The 20,082-nt window shown below is 39.2% G+C and overlaps 1 protein-coding gene across 2 annotated transcripts in view; it reads right to left on the reverse strand.

Moving 5' to 3' along the window:
• The window catches only part of PLEKHM3 (pleckstrin homology domain containing M3), an 87,296-nt gene that overhangs the window by 23,552 nt on the left and 43,662 nt on the right, over positions 1-20,082 (reverse strand). For both annotated transcript variants that reach the window (XM_072341943.1, XM_072341942.1), the window contains exon 6: positions 11,843-11,906. In XM_072341943.1, coding sequence (XP_072198044.1) covers positions 11,843-11,906 — 64 coding nt within the window. The remainder of the gene's footprint in view (positions 1-11,842; positions 11,907-20,082) is intronic.

Below are 20,082 nucleotides of genomic sequence, written 5' to 3' on the forward strand. Positions count from 1 at the left end.
TGAACATTTTCATAGCTCAAACAAAACAAAACATATACGTGTATATATGAGAAAAAGAATGGCCAAGGTACAGAGGCAGAACTAATCTCTAGACTCGTTCTAATTCAGAGATAGTGACTTAAGCTTAGAGCTTTTTGAACTCTGTTTGGAAAACAGAAAAAGACAAAAAAAAAAAAAAAAAAAAAAAAAAAAAAGCACACAAAAAAGCTCTAATGCAAAATAATTTGTTAGAGTTTGATCCAGATCCTGAGTGACAGTTATTTAAATTAGAAAAGACGTAATAGCAGTTTCTGCCTGGGTGTCACAGGAAAGCAATTAATGCTGATTAGATAAGCTTGGAAGTCCCCTCTAAACTCAGACTGTTTTATTCCCAAATACATAATATTGCAAAGGCTTTAAATGGAATTGGGGGGGGGGGGGGGAATAAGGGAAAAACTGAGTCAGTTATAAGGCACTATCACTTTAAGCACTGCCTCTATAACCTCTTGCCCACCTATTAGCCCAGGACCACAGAAATAAACAACCCTTGCATCATGGCCACATAAATTAACACTGCCATCTATCAGACGTGATGAACTTTCTGGACAAGAGGGAAAAAAAGTAGTACAGTTTTCAGGCATTTCTCAAGGGAGTGTGTGTTTGCTTTGAGGGCAGGGCACCTTTCAGCAATGCATACTAAGCAGAAACAGGTAAGGAAGACCTCCATCCCTGCAGGAATCTGTACGATGTGCATTTCTGTGAGAGTCATCAAACTTCCAACCCTGTCTGTGCATTTCTAGCCTCTTCTCAAAAAAAAAAAAAAAAAAAAAAAAGAAAAAAGAAAAAAGAAGAGAAGAGAAGAGAAGAGAAGAGAAGAGAAGAGAAGAGAAGAGAAGAGAAAAGAAAAGAAAAGAAAAGAAAAGAAAAGAAAAGAAAAGAAAAGAAAAGAAAAGAAAAGAAAAGAAAAGAAAAGAAAAGAAAAGAAAAGAAAAGAAAAGAAAAGAAAAGAAAAAGTGTAGTAAACACTTACACAGCATGGAGATTGCAAGTATTTTAGTATTTTCAATCATCTACATAAAGACTGTGTTAATACAGATGGCAGAGGGGATACAGCTTGCTAATCTTTCAGATATGATATTCTTCTCAGTAAGTAACACTGCCAAGACCAAATAGTCCAAATTCTAAAATGTGCCACAATGTAAGTGTCACATCAAGAGTTTCTGGATTAAAGTAACTGTTTATTTATTTATTTTTTTACTAAGTAATTTCCAACAGACAATCATGAAAGCAAAATCAGAAGTTGTTCAAAAAAATAGTTCTTATATTAAGATGCAAGCTAATGGAGATCCAACAGGTGAAGGATATTTCACACAGACTTTCTACTGTCTGAGAGCAAGGAGGAAAACTACAAACCCCTGTAACATTCTGTGAGCTCAGACACAAGGGACAACCAACAATCACAGGCACCAGGAACACCATCACTACACTGTGGATGTTTGACTGGAGAATAAACCCTAAAGAGAGACAGAACTCTCTGAACTGTATCAGAAACACAGGAGGAAAACCTTTGTAATAGAGGAGTATCTACTGCTACTGCTCTGTCTAAAAGCCCAACCATCGGGGTAAGTATTCCAGTTAAAGTGGTGAAAACATTATAAAACTCAGATCTCACTGCCACTGTGAGACAAGTTAAATTCACCAAATGGCTCTGTGACCCCACCCTCGTAAATCAGCTTGTTAATCATTATCGTCATAGAGGCGATAAAGCTTGTTTTATAAGCCAACACCAAAGCAGTAACATTAACTACTTATGTAGAAGCTGATGTATTTCTCTGCAGATAGCATTTATTGGAAGGCCCTCTCTTTAAAGAAAGAGGTTTACCTCATAACCCTACTCTGGAGCACCAGCAATCTGTTCCATTTATTCCTCCAGTCCTATTTACATGTCAGAAACAAGCATTGCCTGGAGGGGACGGGTTAAGTGATATGAAATTGCTAGAGCACCTTGAACCATAGGTTCAAATCTCAACTGGATTGTCCTGGCCTCTCTTCCTGACAGAATAAAATTTATGATTATTTCTCAAGGCCAGACGCACACTTGCCTCTATCTGAAACACAGACATAATTTGCCAGGAGGCACTTATGCAATACAAAGAGACAATGTAAAGGCCAAGAGGTACTGAGAAAAGGGAAGGGGTAGTAGACATGGAGTTCATTCACTCTCTCCAATTCCATATGTGGAAGGGACACAAAGTCCTTTAATTACTGGGGTTAGTGTCCTAAAAGTGCCTGGAAGAAGGAAATTATTGGCAGGAGTAGTCAACAAATAGGGCACAGCTTTCCACTATCTTTTACAGTCAAGATTTCAACATGTTCCTGGTTGTTTCCCTTCTATCCCTTTACAAACAGCTAGTTTTTAATTGAGCCTTTTGCTAACAAGCTCAGAGGAAAGCTTCAGCCTTGCCTCCAGTATCACAGAGAACATACTTCTTCCTGCTACAGCCCAACCAACAGACAGACTTGCTTAAAAACTTCTCACCACAGGGATTCCACGATTCTTAACGCTCAAAACATCCAGAAAGCCTTTCCTTCTACCTATCTCAGGTCTCTTTTGTTGCAGTAAACTGCCTTCATTTCAGGCTCTGTTTCTAATCCTTACATTGTGCAATTCAGAAAGCATTTTCTGATGAATTCACTTCTCTCCTATGAGAGATCTTTGTTGCATGCCTGGAAGAAGAGTAGCTTGAGTGCAGGAAGGCTACGGTGCTCGCCTTCCCCCTCTGCTAACTGTAGATCAAGTAAGTATTTTATTTTAAGTGTGGAGATTTGTCATTATAATGCAAAGGGTAAAATGGAGTTTCTATTCTCCAACAGCTTTCAGCAGAGTCAGAATTTCTGCCATGAAAACACTGACTTGGAGACAAGCATGCTAGAATATGCTTAGCTAAGGATAAACACAAGCTGCAGAGCAGAGGAAGGGAAAACACATTCCCTGGCTGGGAAATTACTGGCCATTTCCACATAGGGAACAGACAATGCTTCTGGACTGTTAATTTCCTTGAGGATTTTTTCCCTTCCGTTCACCATATTCTTAATGTTGTGAATTCTTGTTATGATTTCAGTGCACAATTAATCTTTAGTTCAGAGGAAAGGGAAATGGAAGGAGGAAGGATGATCATGAGGTAAAAGCCCCAGGGAGGCAGATATCAGATCTCAGCTCTGCCCTATCTTTGTGTAATATACAAGTCTGATCAGGTTTCCTTGCTTCACTTTGACTTCCAGTCATTTCTTTCAGATTGCCTGCTTTGTTTATTTGAATTGCAAGAGATTTAAGGGAAGAATGATTTCTTAGTATTTGTGTGCATGCACACTAGAATCTGTGTGGTGCTGTAAAACAAACAAAACCAGAACAAAAGAGTAACTTTGGGAGATTACAGCTCCCAGTTTGGGATCTGTCTGTGTTAGAAGTGAACACAATACAGGCAGCTAACTGGATGGGGAGTGGAAATGCCATGTTTTGCTTGAGTATAGACCCAGTTTGATTTGATCTGGACTAGCTGAAAACACATCTTTGGTTGCTACAGCCATGCTACAGGCCACAGACCCAGCTCCCAACAGTAAGGGTGACACCAGTCCACCCTTTCTTTCCTTTTCCCTTTACACTGCCTTTGCAGATACCTGGCTGTCCCAAGGGCCTGTTCAGCCAGTAGCATGGGTGAAAGCAGGGTAGATGGGAGCAAGTGAGGCCAATGACTCTGTTGACCAGCTGCTGACACCAGTGCCAAGTGCTGACTCTGACACACACGCCACTATTTTGCTAGTGCTGGCCTTGACACAAATAAAGACACATAGCACAGCCACACATTATGCCTTGCTAACTTGTCACCCACACAGGTCAGAAAGCATCCCAAAAGGAAACCTGGTGATAAACACAGCAGAGAAAAAAATAAAAAACAACAAAACCCAAACAAATCAAATAGAAGCAGAAATGGGTGAGAGTATGAATAAACAGAAAGACTGACTCGCTTTGACTTCCTTGCAGTCCACACTGACAGCAGAGACCCGTTGTTGGCAGTTTTTCCAAGCAGAACCACTTGACATGTTGCACTTCTACTTGGTACTAAGATTATATTCCACCAGTTAGCCACTGTAATTCTTAGAGACACTGGGAAGAGCAGGAAGAACATAAACAAGTTCAAGAACAAATGTCATTAACTTGTGATAAGCACACTTAAAGAAAGAGCACAAGCTAAGACAGAGTCTTACTTAGGTTGAGAGAGAGAAACAAACTGGGTATACACGTTTGTCCTTCAGTCCAAGGGAATTTATATCAGGAGGCAGAGTCAAGGTTCCTCCAAACCCTCATCTACTCCTCCAAGAAAAGAAGAAAATTCTGAAAATTCAGCAGGTCTCTCAGTTCAAGTTGGCGAGTGAAAAAGATGGAACTGTCTCAGTTTAAACAACATGCCTGGAAAATGGTAGTACCAGCTCCCCAGCCAGCCCTGCAAAGAGACTCTCTGCCTTTGCACTCACAGTATTTCAGTCCTCTGTCCTCCTTCCCCCAAGGTTTCCAGGCAGCTACATGTCAATTTTGTCACACCCTGAGTTCTCCTAATCTTGTCGCAGGGATGAATTATAGGTTGTTTTAAGAAACAGGTATTCAAACAAAGGTTAAAGGCTGTTTTAATCAAACAAGCTTGAAAGAGTACCAGGAATTTGGCTGGTTGAGAACAGAAAGCACTTTCCTCAGCTTAAAAAACATATGTGACTGTATACTCACACAAGCAAATATGCATTCAGGCAGAGGTATATGTATTCCTTTCTCTCTCTCTTTTTTATTTTTATTTTTTTTTAATAAGACCGAGCAGGCATGCATGCTGAGACATTAACTTAATGCCTACTGAGTAAGACATTAATTCATGAGTGACATCACAAAGCCAGAAACTTTTCTGCTTTGCAGAGGACTGGATAAGACCATTTTAGGGAGAAATCTTCTGATGATTTTAGAACAAGAAATCAACATACTTAGAAAATTGTTAGAATTACCTGAAAAAAACTCAGCAAATACAAATGACATTCAGATTTTTTTAACCCCTTTTTCATCCAAGCAGGTAACCATGAAACAGTATTTTCTCTCTCTGAGAAATTATTTATAGGGATGTTACTTCTTGGGATGTGCCCAGCTGCCTCTCTGAACAGATGGTTTATGAAAAGTAAAGCAGTGAGGTTAGACCCCAATCTGCAGTACTGGGCCTTTCATTCTCTACAGTGAGAAGGAAAATTAAACTAAAATAAAAAAAACAGACAGCATCAACAAGTAGTAAAAAAGGGGCAGTGCATATTCTTATTTCCTCTTCTAGGGGCTGAAAAAAATTAAAAGAACTCTGAATATCTCAGAGACTCTTGCAATCCACTGGGACCACTGCAGAGCTATTTTAAACAGTTTCACACTAAAGAGCTACACATAATACAAGTGGCACAAATGTCATATTCCTGTGGAAATCATCACATGCATTTAATAATGCTTGCTGAAAATTCTGGTCTCAAGCAGCTGTAAGCCCAGATCTGATGTGAAAATATCTATTAACAAACTTGCTGTATCTCCACGCTTCTCCTCCAAGTCTAACACACCTAATTAAACTCAAATGAACTCATCTCTTTGGCTGCCACCAGCCCAAACACTGCCCCCATCAGCCTGGCCAGCTCTGCCATGATCTCCACCTGACCATGACTCATTTTCAATGACAACTCCTTTCCCCAGCAGAGCTGTGGTAAAAAGGAAATGCCAGTAAAACCCTTGCCATTACCACTAATTGTAAGCAGAGATGTCAGCAGCTTGTGGAATTACATACACACCTGGTCTATCAGCTAACCTGAAGCATTTCCTGTTCTGCTGAAAGGCAACTCAGTGCTAGCACACTCCAAGGAGTGACGGAAATGAGTGATAAAGAAGTCACAGGAAAAGCATACAAACTGTATAACTGTTGTTTTGCTAGCAGGCACTTTAATAGCTATGGAAATACACACTGTATAATTTTTCCCACTCTAGGATTATTTTCATATTCTTCTGCTAATGAAATTATGACAATCATATAAGCCACGGGTCTAAAAATAAGGACATAAAGTTGGCCATTAACATTATGCTTTTACAGCCCAAGATGCAAGTTGTTACACAGCTGAAGTACAGAACTATCTAGATGTCTCACAAACTGTACAATACACTTGCTGTAACACCAGCAAATGACTCCAAGATGAAATCTGAGCTGAACGGTGATCCCCAGTTCTCTTCAATTGCAGTAGAGGGATGCAGGCTGTTTTCATCCTAAGATACAAATAAAATAGTCCAGATAGACTATCCTTCCAAAATTGTTTCCCTTCCTTTTACTTTTATCATGTCTAGGATGATTAATTTAAACATCCATATAGGAAAGTGGGACTCACCTTACCTTAATCCCACTACAAATGTCCTGTGTCTCAGAGAAAGCTGTCAGCACAGATGGGAAGAGAGTCCATATCACCTGTGCCTCAGAATGAGAACTAGACAAATACACAGATGAGCTTCAGCAATGCATATGTTTCTCACTTCACCACAGAAACTTCTCTGTCTTGTCTCCTGCCCACCAAATATTTAAGAGCAGGATCTGTACCTGACACACCAATTAAAACCCACCACTGCTTTAAGCCAGCTCTGCTTTAAGCAATGTCTTCCAGCCTGTGTTCAGACGAGTACTGGCAGAAACACATCTCAGGACTTGCATCTGTCCCATATACTGCATCAAACATCTTGTTCGGGAGGCTGGAGACACAAAGCTAACATTTTCACTACTTAGCTGGATAGTGAACTGTGGAAGTTATGACAGAGAGATGCCTGGCATTTTGCTGCCCTTACTGAGCTCACTGAACTCCCACAGAAAACTGTGAAAGCCAAATTTTCAGCCATCTCAGCAGGATTGCATAGCCAGGTCTGACAAAACCTTAATTCCATTTCTTATTTGCCACCTCCTGCCCCTCAAGCAAAGTAAGGGCTTGTCTAAACTTAGAAGGATCTGCTGGTACAGCTACATGGGTAAGCCTCTTTGGTAAACATGTGTTTAAGCTGATACAGCTTATATTGATTCACTGAATGAAACAAAATGATGCCAGCAGGAGAATTTCTCATTTACGTAACTGAGTTTGCACTAATACTTTTTAAGTACAGCTATATCCATTAAGTGTGTGTGCTTGTTTTTGCCATGCACCTACTCCAGTAACAATTCTAATGCTAGACCAAGCCCAAAGTATGTTACCCAAAACCCAGTTTTGCCAGTCAATACAACCACATTCACACTATTGACTTTTACTAGCACAGGCCTGTTAGGTACTACTTCCTATCACTTCCTCGGCAGAAACTGCTGTGTTATCAAAACTGTGTAGCACAGACGTGGTTCATTACAAGCTATCAAACAGATTTTTTCCTAAATGCTATAAAAAGCATTGCCAACTTCCTCCATCTCAGTCTATGAAAAGAGAGAAAGGACACAAATTTCTCACTGATAAAGGATGTACAAAGAAATTATACAACAGGTTAAAAGCTTGAAAAATTACACCAGTCCTAACCACTTCTTGGTTCTTCTAAGACCTTCTAATCCTTTTCTAACAATATGCTAGATTCAAATTAGGTGTAATGTAATCTTTGCTTAAGATTGATTAAAATTCTTGAACAGAAACGTTAAGATTTCTATATTGGGAATGCTTCTGATAGACCAATTTTTCACCTAGATCAAAACCCTATCAGATGCTGTAATCTCTACTACAAACGCCAAAGGATGATGAAATCATTGATATGTCTGTCAGTAGGGGAGACATCTTCCTAATCCACTCAACAAGTAATGCGTCTATTCTGAAACCTTATAATCTTTTTACCTTATGTAGTGCAACAGTGGACATTCTCATTATGGATACTTAATCCTCTCAAAGATTATAAACTTCTGGCCCTGGTAATATTACTGTGGCATTAAGTTCCTCATGCTCACTGTGTGCTGCAAAGAAGCATTTCCATTAAGGATTTTTATGCCCATCTCATATTCACTGCACGACCTGTGCTACATTACTATGAGAACTACTGCCCACTATTCCTCTCCATAGTTATTTGTGTTGTCTGTATGCTCATCTGAAGCAAGACAGTCAGGAAAGGTGATGTGAATTAAATTGATGCTTTAATTAAATGCTAATGGATTAATGCATCTATGATATAAAAATTGACAAATCTACATTAAAAGCCTTTACGGATTCAGAATGAAAATGACTTTAATATCGTTCAGCTCAATTCACTTCAAGCAAAATGTAAACTGCTGATATTTTGAATAAAATTATTTACAGTGGTTCAATATAACTCAACTCATTTTAAATTCCCATGCTCTATAACTTCAAATATTTTTTCCTAATTATTTCTGTGTAAATGTATCTTTAGCTTTTCATATCTCAGATCTCACTCAACATTATCATCCCTGACATCCAGTCATTTTTGTTGTTACAATGATCCTTATTTTACCTTTTACCTTTTCAAGGTAGCTCAACTGGGATGAAATTGTTTCCACAAAAAAAAGGTTTTCTAGTGTGAAGAATAATGTGGCATTAATCACTGTAAACATGTACATCTTACTATTTAACACAAAGAACAGGCATGGCATTAGTTGTTCTGTGTGGATTAAGCACCTGAGTTTCAAGCTTGTCACAATAGCAACTTCAAGTCTTCTACTCCTAAAGCTCCCACTAATCTGGAATCCAGTTTAAGTAGCAATAATTTGTCTTCCTCAGAAATGCAATACTCTTGTCTAAGTTGGCTCCTGTATAATTTGGTGTTTAGCAGTGTAAAATCCGGCATTGTCACAAAAAACAGTTCAAACCCACAGAAAATGAACGAGTACTTTTGAATTTCAACTTGCATGTATTGCGTTCATACATCCAGAAACCCATGGACATTAACAACAGCAGCAGAGAATAAGTTCCCAACATCCAGTAGGTTTGTGATGAAGGGACGATACTGCACATAAGCAAGAGGAACTGTTTTCTTGGTGTGCTGTTGTCTGCTAAAGACAGTAATTCCAAGAGTGAAGTCTTGCTTCCCATCAACTGGAGGTCACCTTCTTTAAGGTTTTAGTTGATTGGAATAACTCTGAAATAAACTAGCTAACAGGGAAGCAGTGGTGTTTTGGTGGCAGGCTCAGCAGTGACATAGAACAAATTATTCTTTGAAGAGGTGATCATAGCAAGGGCTGTAAAGGAAAACAAGTGTACCAATGGATGGAATAGGAAAGCTGTCACACTTCGTTTCTGCTCATTAAATATGTATGCATCTAGTTAGTTATCTCAGCTGCTAATGCCTAAAATGACGAGGACAAAAAGAAGCTAAGAATAAATTCCTCGTGAGTGTGTCTATGGATGGGCTTGCTATAAACTTCACTGTAGTCACTAGGACGCTGGTTTGCAATGCAACATTGATAGGGTGCGTGTGTGTTTTTATTTATTTCAAATAAACACACATACACAAATAATGAGTATCGCCTACTGCCTCTGGTTAAAGGTTAGGGACCTACTCACACCTGCCATTACAAAAAGTACCTCCTCACTTAAGAGTTAGGTAAGTTTCCAAAACTAATGGCTTCTTGTCTATTTTTTTTCTCCCTCAGTTCTGAGTCTCAGTTGAGGTCTTCCCTAATAGAGCCCTGGCCAAGTACGTCCAAATTACAACCATTCTCACCAGACACCTCCAATAAGTACTCTGCTACACGCATATCATCTAAGCATGGAGATCTGTTGAGCCTGGCAAGAGATTTAAATTGCGTTTCCTTTTAAAATAACACTGTATGATGCTTCATCTTCTGACACCTCCAACTTTTTTTTTAGTACCTGAGAAAAGATCCTCAGTACATTTCTAAAATCCAACTGCTTGATTGAAAATGACTGCATGTTTTCCAGGATCTTCAAAGAGAATTTGGCTGGGAAACAAATCAGAATCGAGCTGTGACTAACCAAGGTAAAGGTTGCTTATATCTGCAGATTACCCCTCTCTGCTTTTCTAATTCACTCACCATGCTTTATCTTCCCATTAATCTTTAATAAAACTTTTAGTTAATTCTCCAAACACACACAATATACATGACAGCAGGAAACAGTGTAAAAGCAGCTCATGGATATGAAGAAATAGGCAGTAGAGGAATCAAAAGGAGAGAAAACTTTTAGGATTAAAAAGCACCTCAACCCAACTGTAGCTGAGTGGAAAATGATGAGCCATAAGGAGAAAGCAGTAGGAAGGGGCAAACCGGGGGTCATATCAGGGTCTTACTAGGGTGTTACTATTTCTTTCACCAGGCCTCCCACTCCTTTGCACCTTGGTTACATTTTGACAAAAACAGGCAATGGGAATTCAAACCTGTAGATGCTGAAATGTGGAAAACCCTTTCCAGGCTGACATCAAGGATATGGCTAGATTAAAAGGTAAATCCAATTTAACCAACCCCAGTAGAAATGTTAATCAAATTACACTGCCTCTAAACATGATAAATCTGGGGCTTGGTCCCTCAGGGGAAGAGAAGGTGTTTTGCAAACACAAATAAACACAAAGAAACATACTAAAGGGAACTGCTAAATCAATGAATGAATTCTGACTTCTACCCTCCATCCCTCCCACAGGGTGCTCCATAAGCTGCTGATTGCTTCTAAAACATCTACTACCAGTGTTGGAAACTGATTAAGCAGCTTACAAAGCACTGGAGGCTAATAGACAGGCCCACCAGGGAGACTGTAGCTCTGGAGTTAAGTAGCTTGCTATTTCATGGCTTGATTATTAGAGATGATAGCAGAACATGCTGAAAGGATGTAGAAATTTGCTTTAGATTACTGTTGTTTGGTTTTTTTTAATTTTATATATGGAGTCATTTCAATTCTGTGACTTCACCAGCCAACAAAAACCTGCAGAATCTGTGGCTCTGTAGTTTCTGTGGCTCTGAGGGCAATTTGAACTACATCAATTTAAGATATCAACTGAAACCTCAAACTTACTATGCTGCCTGTTACCCTGCAGAAAAAAGTAAGGTTGGACAAGTGAAATATCAGACGAAGAAGCTTAAAATAATATGTTTTACATGTCATTGACAACAGCAGAGGAGCTTGAACACAGTTGGCATCTTGGTCAGCTAGCACATCTTACCTCATTGCTTCCTTCATTGTGTATCTAAGTACGGCAGCACATTCACCTTGGATTCCCTGTCCTTTTCAGTTCTTTTTGCCAAATTCTTCTTGTTTAATCTTGTATGAGACATAATTCTGCTGTTCAGGCAGATGCAGTGCAAGCTGTTCGCTTAGCTCAATCATCACCAATACAAAGACATGTTTTGTTGGCACATTATCTCTGCCATGGTCAAAGTAACACTGCCTGGCTTTGTAGTGTTCTTGTTGAACTTTTCTTTTTCAGTATTGTTATAATACCTAGCAGACTTATTAAATCAGCATGTTGCACTAGGGACTGTACAAACTCAAATTCCTAAAGAACTACTCTTTCAAGCAAAAAAGTAAATACTACTTGTCATTACTCGTCTCCAGTTGAGCTTCAGGGAAGTCTTCATTGCACAGATTAAAATTTCTCCCAGCAAAGCTTTCTCTTGTGGCCTATTTCCTGTTCTATTTCAACATTGCAGCTTTAGGTTTTCTCTCTAAATATTAACCAATGGCCCAGTTAGCCCACTTTGAGATCAAACCATATGTAACAGAGAGCGCTTTAAAGTAAAGCAACTTATATTTTGGTTAACTTGAAGTGGGAATATACAATTAGCACTGAAGATGCTTGGTGGGTAAGAAAAAAGTAGAATTAGTTGAATGAACTTACCTGCTGGAGGTCTGCCAGAGAATAAAGATGGATTTGCTGAAGAAGATACTCTCTTGGAAAGATCCTGAAAAAAAAAAAAAAAAAAAAAAAGAAGAACTGATGTACTGATACGCTTCTGAAATATAGGGTTTTTTGACTGGGAAACTCAAAGATTTCCTCCCTTTCCCAAAAGACTGCAAAACAAAGGCATTAGAGACAGAATTTGTCATCAACTACTTTTCAACATTACTCAAGGACACAACTACTCCACAATTTCCACAATGAGAATGAATACCACACCAGTGTCATTTGCCAACATGTTTTCTACCATGAAACTGACTGATATAGACTTTCGTTTGCATATAGAAAATCTGTATTGGTATAAACTTTACAAACACTTATTTGAGAAAGTTATACCTTTCTTACATAAAGTTATATCTTTCTTACATAAAACATGGTTTCAAGCAAGGCCATTGACTATTGTCTGACAGACATGGAATAAAGCTAAACTACAGAAACTGAAACAGATGTGTCTTTAGAATGATTTGTAATAAAATGAGCAACGGGGTTAGAGTAAGGAGCAAAATCAACTTGGTAAAGTCAAATGGACATTAGCACGAAAAGTTTATGAAAACCCTTGCATCTGCTGGGAAAAGTATCTGATTAAAATGTCTTTGTGCAAACTGCCAGAGGCACAACCAGCTAACCAGCTTTATTTTCCATCTGCCTAGAACAAATTTAACACCATGCTCAGGTATTCTGCCAAGAAGATAATCACATCACTCTAGAGGGAGATGGGGAAAAAAGAAACCAAGTCCAGAAGAGCGACTACTTTACAATGTATGTTCTTAAGAGAAGGAACTTAACTCACTTTCCTACACTACAATCATGACAATCATGTAGTTTTCAGGTAACACAGAAACCAAATTACTGACCTTATTAAACACACGAATGAAGCTCTGATGAAGATCAGTTTGCAATGGTAGAACTGAATTAACAGAAAGACCATTGGACATGAACAAAAAGAAACTGTCAAGATACTGAAAGATTGATATGAGTTTGATGCTAACATTAAACTAATGACAAAGTACACAGGAACTCAAGAGATTTTAGAAACTGGAGTAACATAATTAGCTCAACTGCAAATCAGCAGGCCTAATACCATCAGCAGCAATCTTTGACAAAACACTGAATCCACAAATAATGGAAGCATCCTGTTTCATCCTGCTTATCAGGTACCTTAAACAACTATTTTAAGGTGATGCTTTCAAAACTGTCTTAGAAGGATTAGGACCTTTCACTGCTGTTTAAGTGAGTGGTACAAAATCCTGACACCCTTTTTGCGTTTTTGAAAAAAAAAAAAACAACAAAAAAACAAAAAAAAAAAACAAAAAACAAAAAACAAAAACAAACAAACAAAAAAAAACAACCAGCAAAAGCCTAATCTTTGTTGGAGTGGGAAGGAAAGAGTTCTGCAAGCAAGGCACTGGCAACTGGGCACTGCCATTTTCATAGCACTCTTCTGGAGCAAGATTATGCCCTAGCTCCTTCTTAACTCACCAAGCACATCTGCCCCAACCAGCTGTTTCTCAGCTGCTGTCTCACTAAGTCATTGCATTTTCCCCTTTCAGTTCTGTATGCTATGCCCTTGCTTCAATCAGAGATGAACATGTTTCAGTGGCTCTGCCGCATCATGCCTTCATTACACATTTGGCACAATGTCAAAGATAGCTAGAAAACAGTAAAAAAATCCAGATATCAGACATCATGCAACACTTGGATTTCTCATTTACTTGTAGAAGATTATTAAAACTGATTGCTAAGATTTAACTCTGAGCAGCATTTCAAAGCCTTTAGTATTCTTCAGCTCTCATACAATTCATCTCATTAAAATTTCCCCTTTATTCTCCCCTGATCACACACAGGCACTAAACAGCATGGTAGCTTTGCCAGGAAGTGTATTATTTGCTGACGCCCTTGCGGTACTGCTAAGGAAAATAATTAGCTAATGAAAGATTTCCTTTTCTAGGCTACAGAAAGTCTGTAGCCTGAACAGCCCATAAGGCAGAAACTGTCAATGACTAATATCAGTGACTAACATCACGTTCCCCTGCCTTCAAGGACTGCATTTTATTTCCTGCAAGTTCTAACTTCTAAAAAGCATGCTGATGAAAAGCAAACTATGAAGTGATGACCATTGCCAGAGATCTCAGCCAGCACAGGCCCTGGTGACAGTCAATCTCACCTTGCATCCACCTCCCCTCCTGAAACATGTGTGCAGTAGCAATTCTGCAGTTCCAGCATCTCTCCTCCCTTCCAAACCCATTTCACAAAAAAGAAGTTGGCACTACTCTCTCAGTCTTAAGTTAGAAACTGAAACACACACATGAATGACATTCCAGCTAAAGGAATACTTACTTCCAAATGACATGAAAACTGAGACATTAGAAAACCCACAGTAAGTAAGGCTGATACAGTTGCAATCTTTGTAAAAAATAAAAAAATAAAAAATAAAAAAAAAATCATACTTTGATTGTAGTAGGCCACAGAAGAACAGCTGAGAAGTTAGAACTTCTACCAATAACACTTTACAAAACTTCTTAGGAAGTAACCAGTCCGGTCCCTGGTTCTAACAGCTGCAGTGGTGCAAAGCACTCCCTCACCACCTGTTCACATCCCCAAAAGCAGAGAACAAACGTGAAAGCACTTCAGTGGTCTAAAAGCTCAGTCCCTGATCTTTTAAAATATAAATTACATGCCTTCGCCTCACTTGTTGTGAGCTGAGCAACAAAATGTTACTGAATGTTGTGAGAAGCTTCAACCTTTACTGCCATACAACCAATATCTGCCTCTGACGTTGTGGGCTGAAATAATAAAGTAGGAGACCTTACTTTCAGAGCAACCATTGTAACCTGCTCCAAAAAAACATGTTTACCACTAGTGTTCTCAGCCTCTAGGAGGTGGAGAACAAGAGCAAAAGGTACTAGAATGCCAGACAAATGCATATTTAAAAGTAAACAACAACCAAATACTATAAAATGCAAGTAAATCAGTTGGAACAGGAAAGCCATGTTGACTAAGCAGTCCAGTGAACAAGAAAATGAATGACATCCAGCATTTCCACAGGCCTTCCATAAAGGTTCTCTAAACCTAGGGAGATAAATGCATATACAACATATTTTACAGTAGGGGCACACAGAAATAATTTAATAATTCAATGTCTCTCCCTTTTTGTCTCAAGATACTTCTTCTCATGCAGACTTGAAGTCTTATCTTCACCCTTCTGCCAACATTAATTGAAATTAAGCACAGGAAACTAGACATCAGAGTACAGCAGGTGAGATGGGACTCACACAATCACATGGCCATTGCATTAGCATCTGGATAAAGTACTACATGGCATCCAATTCAGCCCAGAATCACAGCTGTGGTTAAAACCGTAACACACACTGCAGAGCAGAATGGGGTAACTACACTCAGAAACAATTTACTAGAAAACACATCTCTACCTTCCACATGAGAAGGAACTGAGAACATGCTTGGGTTAATTTAAGTTCTGAAAAGACCAAAACATGTGTTTGCATTTGGTACTTTTAAGTTTTTCCTTTGACGTAAAGGTCCTTTACAAACACCAAATGGGAAATCTCTTGCAAGTCATTTGAAAGCAAAAGAAAATATGTCCATTTTGTAAATCTTTTGATTGATGCTCTATGAGAAATTGATTTTTTTTTCTAAAGTCAATTGAAAGCATTCAATAAACAGTGTCCTTTCAGTCAAATCTTAAGGCACAGAAAAAACTCAGAGTGAGCTAGGCAGGGGTCAAATGCAAGATGTTAGGACTCATCACAATAAAAACTCAAACTTCTGCTGCTTCAGAATGTGACCTGCGACCCCTGAGAAGCAAATGGTATCGAGTGCACGTCCCACTAAAAGCACCTCCTAAGCTTTCATGAGGTTTGGAAACTCCCAGCGCAGTTTCATCACTGATGCAAAACAGAACAGTTGTGAGTCACAGGATTGCAGTGCTGTAAACCCTGTCTACCAGTCAGAATTAAGTCTGCGGTGAACAAACTAAGTTCAATGCCAACCAGCCCTTTAGCCTTGCCAATCCCCATGAACAATGAAATCCAAAGTCCTGTTGGTTAAAAGTCTTTTAATTGCTTTATTGTAACATGCTAGCAAAGAGAGCAATCAGTGCGAGCAGGAAAGAAACTTACCGTTCTGAGACTTTGGGTCCAACTGAAACAGAGAATTAAGCATTCTCAGATTGTGATTATTATTATTTCTTGTTTGATATATATCAGCCTTCAGGCAAGATAGAACTTGAAATTTCAACTGATTCCTTTCAGAGGATCTTATCATGTAAGTATTTGCACAAACAAAGGTTATCTTTTAGTGTCCTCCTGCAAACAGAATCACCGATAAGGCTTTGCTTTTTGCATTTGGACAAAGTGTGTAGTCATGGTGCTTTGTTAGCACTAAGTAATTGCTCTGCATTTAAAGCCTGTTTATCATCAGCTTGGGTCATTTTTCTCCAGTGGGTTAAATACCCTGACAGCTTGGCTAAAGCTTCAACCAATTAATCTGCTCAAGCCTGACACTATAACCAAAGTACAAATGTGATAAGCAAAGCGAACTCTTCTTTTTACACGACAATCAAAAGAAATCAAGTTAGCTGGCAGGTGGACACAATCAAGTCTCTTTTGTACCAAAAAGCCTGCTGAAAATGGAGGTGGGGGCAGGGAGGGAAGGGGAAGCTGGCGCCATGATTTCATGTGCCAGCCAGGAGCATCTTGTTTGGCCAGGTTAAGATTTGCGTGGCTGAGCTCTGATTCATGTGAGATGCAGATGCACCAGACTAGCATGCAGCCACATTCAAAAGTTCTCTCCACCTCTCTTGCAGGAAGCTGCTACACCCACAGCTGGCACAGCACCCCAGATACCAAGTCCATTTCCTCAGCCAGCCCTGTTTGTAGTCTGGCCCTGTGATTACACCACCACTTTAAACTTTTAAACTACTACTGTACCACCTAACAAACATCACCACTAGTTTGCTTTTAAGCTACTGCACCAGCAGGCAAGCCAGCACAGTCTGATTTCTGCCACTCCTGCTAGCCTGAACACATTTTTTACCTCCTGGACAAGAGGCAACAGAACCTCTTAAATCCTTGCATTGTGCACCTCTGACAGCTGTGACTGTGTATGCAGCACGCAGGTAGGACAAGCTCATGCTCATATCTCTTTCACCATACCTCAAATTATTCAGAATTACTTTAAGAAGTGGAGAGGGATGTAAGTAACTCACCACTTAACTCAAATACATGGGACTGTTAATTTAAGTTACAGAACAGCAACAAAGATTAAAGGAAAAAAAGTAGAATGTTTTCCTTGTATTGCTAATTCTTTTATTTTTATTCAGGCTTCTGCTATATTGCATTTCCTTAGCAATCCCAGCTCCTTGGACTACACCGGGAGAAGAGAACCCCAACTGCCCAGACAAACAAAAGAGTTACTCAGGGAAGTAGGGCCCTGGGAAACCCACTAATTCAGAAGTCAAAAGCTGATAATGAATTAAGAAAATGAAAACAGTAATAAAATCTATAAAGTATCATTGATTTACTTCTTGAGGTATTTACACCAGATGGTTGTGTTTGTTGCTTTGCTTCCCTCCCCTCTGCCCCCCATACCCAGGGTTTTGGTTAAAAAAGCATTTCTGAACCATTTCAATTTCACAAGGGAACTCTCCTGAGAGCAACCGTTCCCTAAATAACTTCAACCCACCCTAAGTGCTAGATTGATTACCAAGCATGTCCAGGTAAAGCCATTTTTCATGTTGTTATAAAATTCCCCACGAGCTTCCTAAACCAGCTAATCTTTCATCAGCAATCCCAAATCAGGACATAAACTTCCAGCAAAAATGCGGTGTAGTAGGTCTCTTTCCTCTGTGGTTATTTCAGTAAGGTTAAGGTAAAATTGTGAAAGGCACAAATTACTACAGATCAAACTCAGGGATCAAAAACCATCAACACTAAAATGCAGAGAGTTAGTTAGAAACACAAGTTTCATCTTGAATTCAAAATACTTTGAAAATAATTTTGAAATCAAGTTAAGAAGAATCCTTGAAGTTCCCTACTGTAAGTTCTGATATGAATACACTGGAATGAAAATGACACAAGTAATATTTAATGTAGTGTCCACAAGAGGAACTTACTTTTAAATCAGTACATTATTTTTAAAAGTAATCTAGTCTCAAAAAGAGAATGAAAACTACCATTTTGAAAGAAATCAAGCACTACTGGTTTGTTTGACAAGGAGGTGCAGATGTGCCCCTAGACCAGAAAATGCTAACATGAACCTGAAAATCCACTGGAAAATACATCTCATGTCACAGCACACACCTCAGCTGGATGCTGGATGCTTACAATGGTTGAGGACTGGCTTGTGTGCTTTCAGTTCACCCTTGACCTAACCAGACTGCAGTACTGCCTTCTGCCCGCGGTTGCTTTGGCATCAGTCTCCAGAAAGTTGAAGTGAAAGCTCAAAAATCTACTTTAACTTCATATTGAGCCCTCTAGATTTTTAGCCAAATGTATTTTTATGGTGTTAACTTGAAAGAAGCCCACAAACAAAGTTACCTCTTCAAAATAAAAAAAAGCAAGAATTGAAACAATGAGGTGGTCTGTTTGTAAGAGCTCCACAAACAAGCATGCTTCACTTTAGCTAGTGCAATGATCACATACACACACTATCTACATAAAACAGTGGCACGAGCATTCTTCTCTGCATTTGTTTTTTCATCCTTCCTTCCCTGTAGATGTCATTTGGTCTTAAGACTTAATCCTTTCAGGATATCCACATCTCTTCTTCAAATGTATTTCTCTCCCTCCTTCTAATCACCTGTGCAACATATTTCCTTCTTTCTCTCAACTCAGAGCCCTGTGCCAAGAAAACACATCCTTCTGCTGCTCTGTTTCTCAAATTTTCTTTTTACAGTCAATTGCTTTCACAAGCTGTACCTTTGTTCTCTTATTTTGGGATTTTCCACTTTCCAAATGGCTATGGCTTATCCAATGCAGAGAAAAACACACTCTTTTGACAGTCTGAATATGACTTAACGACCTTCTGTTGTTCTTGGTCTGAAAGACGACCTGACACAGCCCCAGCTTCACATATGTGAGGTATTTGGTTGTATAGTGATTGCATAAGATCAATCAGGAATTGTGTGATGTGTTTAGACAGGTTTTCCAATTGCCACACAAATATTTTGAAAATAATCTATCCTTGTGTCAGAAGTGATATGTCTAAGACCACACTGTAGGAAGTGACAGGACTCTATTGTTAACCATAGCTGAATTTGGGCTTGTTCCGTTTTATGCTGACAAACCGGCAGGCTCACCCAGGACCATGGAGGTGTACCTTTAACTTCCTCCTGCAATTGCAAGCTCTAATTCAGCTTTCTTATAACACACTATGCAATATATCCAGGTATCTGGGAACTTTTTCCACGTAGTTTCTCACCACCGTACACAGAATGTCTGATTACGACAGAGAATGCTAGAATGAGCACTAAAGTACTGCAGAATCTATTGCAGACTATCTTACCTCATTCTACTGCCATCTGTCTATAACACCTGGGCTAGCAACACTGAAAGTTCAGGTGTGTAGTTCAGAGAGAAGAGAGCTCAGAGAGTGCTTCAAAGTAAACCTAGGTTACACTACCCTGCAGTAGACATGGAAGTACCAGAAGACCACCCTCCCCCCCCAAAAAAAAAACAACAAAAACCACACCACTCTAGCAGATCTCTGCCCAGAAGAGCCTTCAACAATAACAAGAACAGAGGAAGACAGACTATGGCATAGGGTATGAAACAAGCTAACTGTACTCCTAAAACAAAAGGAAGAAAGTAAAGCCAAAATAACACACCATTCAGTACAGCTTCACAGAATAATCTAATCTTTCAGTGGACTTGGGGATTCTTGTTCTATTTCCTACCTATCCACTTCACTGATGTAATCTTGTTTGCTTGTGCCAGTTATTCATCTACCCTGGGAGCAGCAGGCTGTGGTGGGATTTGTATAGCTCCACTTGTACTAAATCTGCATTGGTTCTAGGTCTTGTACACTTCAGTCTGAACCAAAACAAGTGAGAACTTGTTGAGTAAAGACATTTGAGGCAAATTATGTCTGTTGCAATGTTGAAGTGATGGCCGCAACATACCACACGTAACAACATCCCTTGTAAAACAGGGCGCTCACCAACT

The sequence above is a fragment of the Excalfactoria chinensis genome, chromosome 7 (assembly GCF_039878825.1).
Source record: "Excalfactoria chinensis isolate bCotChi1 chromosome 7, bCotChi1.hap2, whole genome shotgun sequence".
Lineage (NCBI taxonomy): Eukaryota > Metazoa > Chordata > Aves > Galliformes > Phasianidae > Excalfactoria > Excalfactoria chinensis.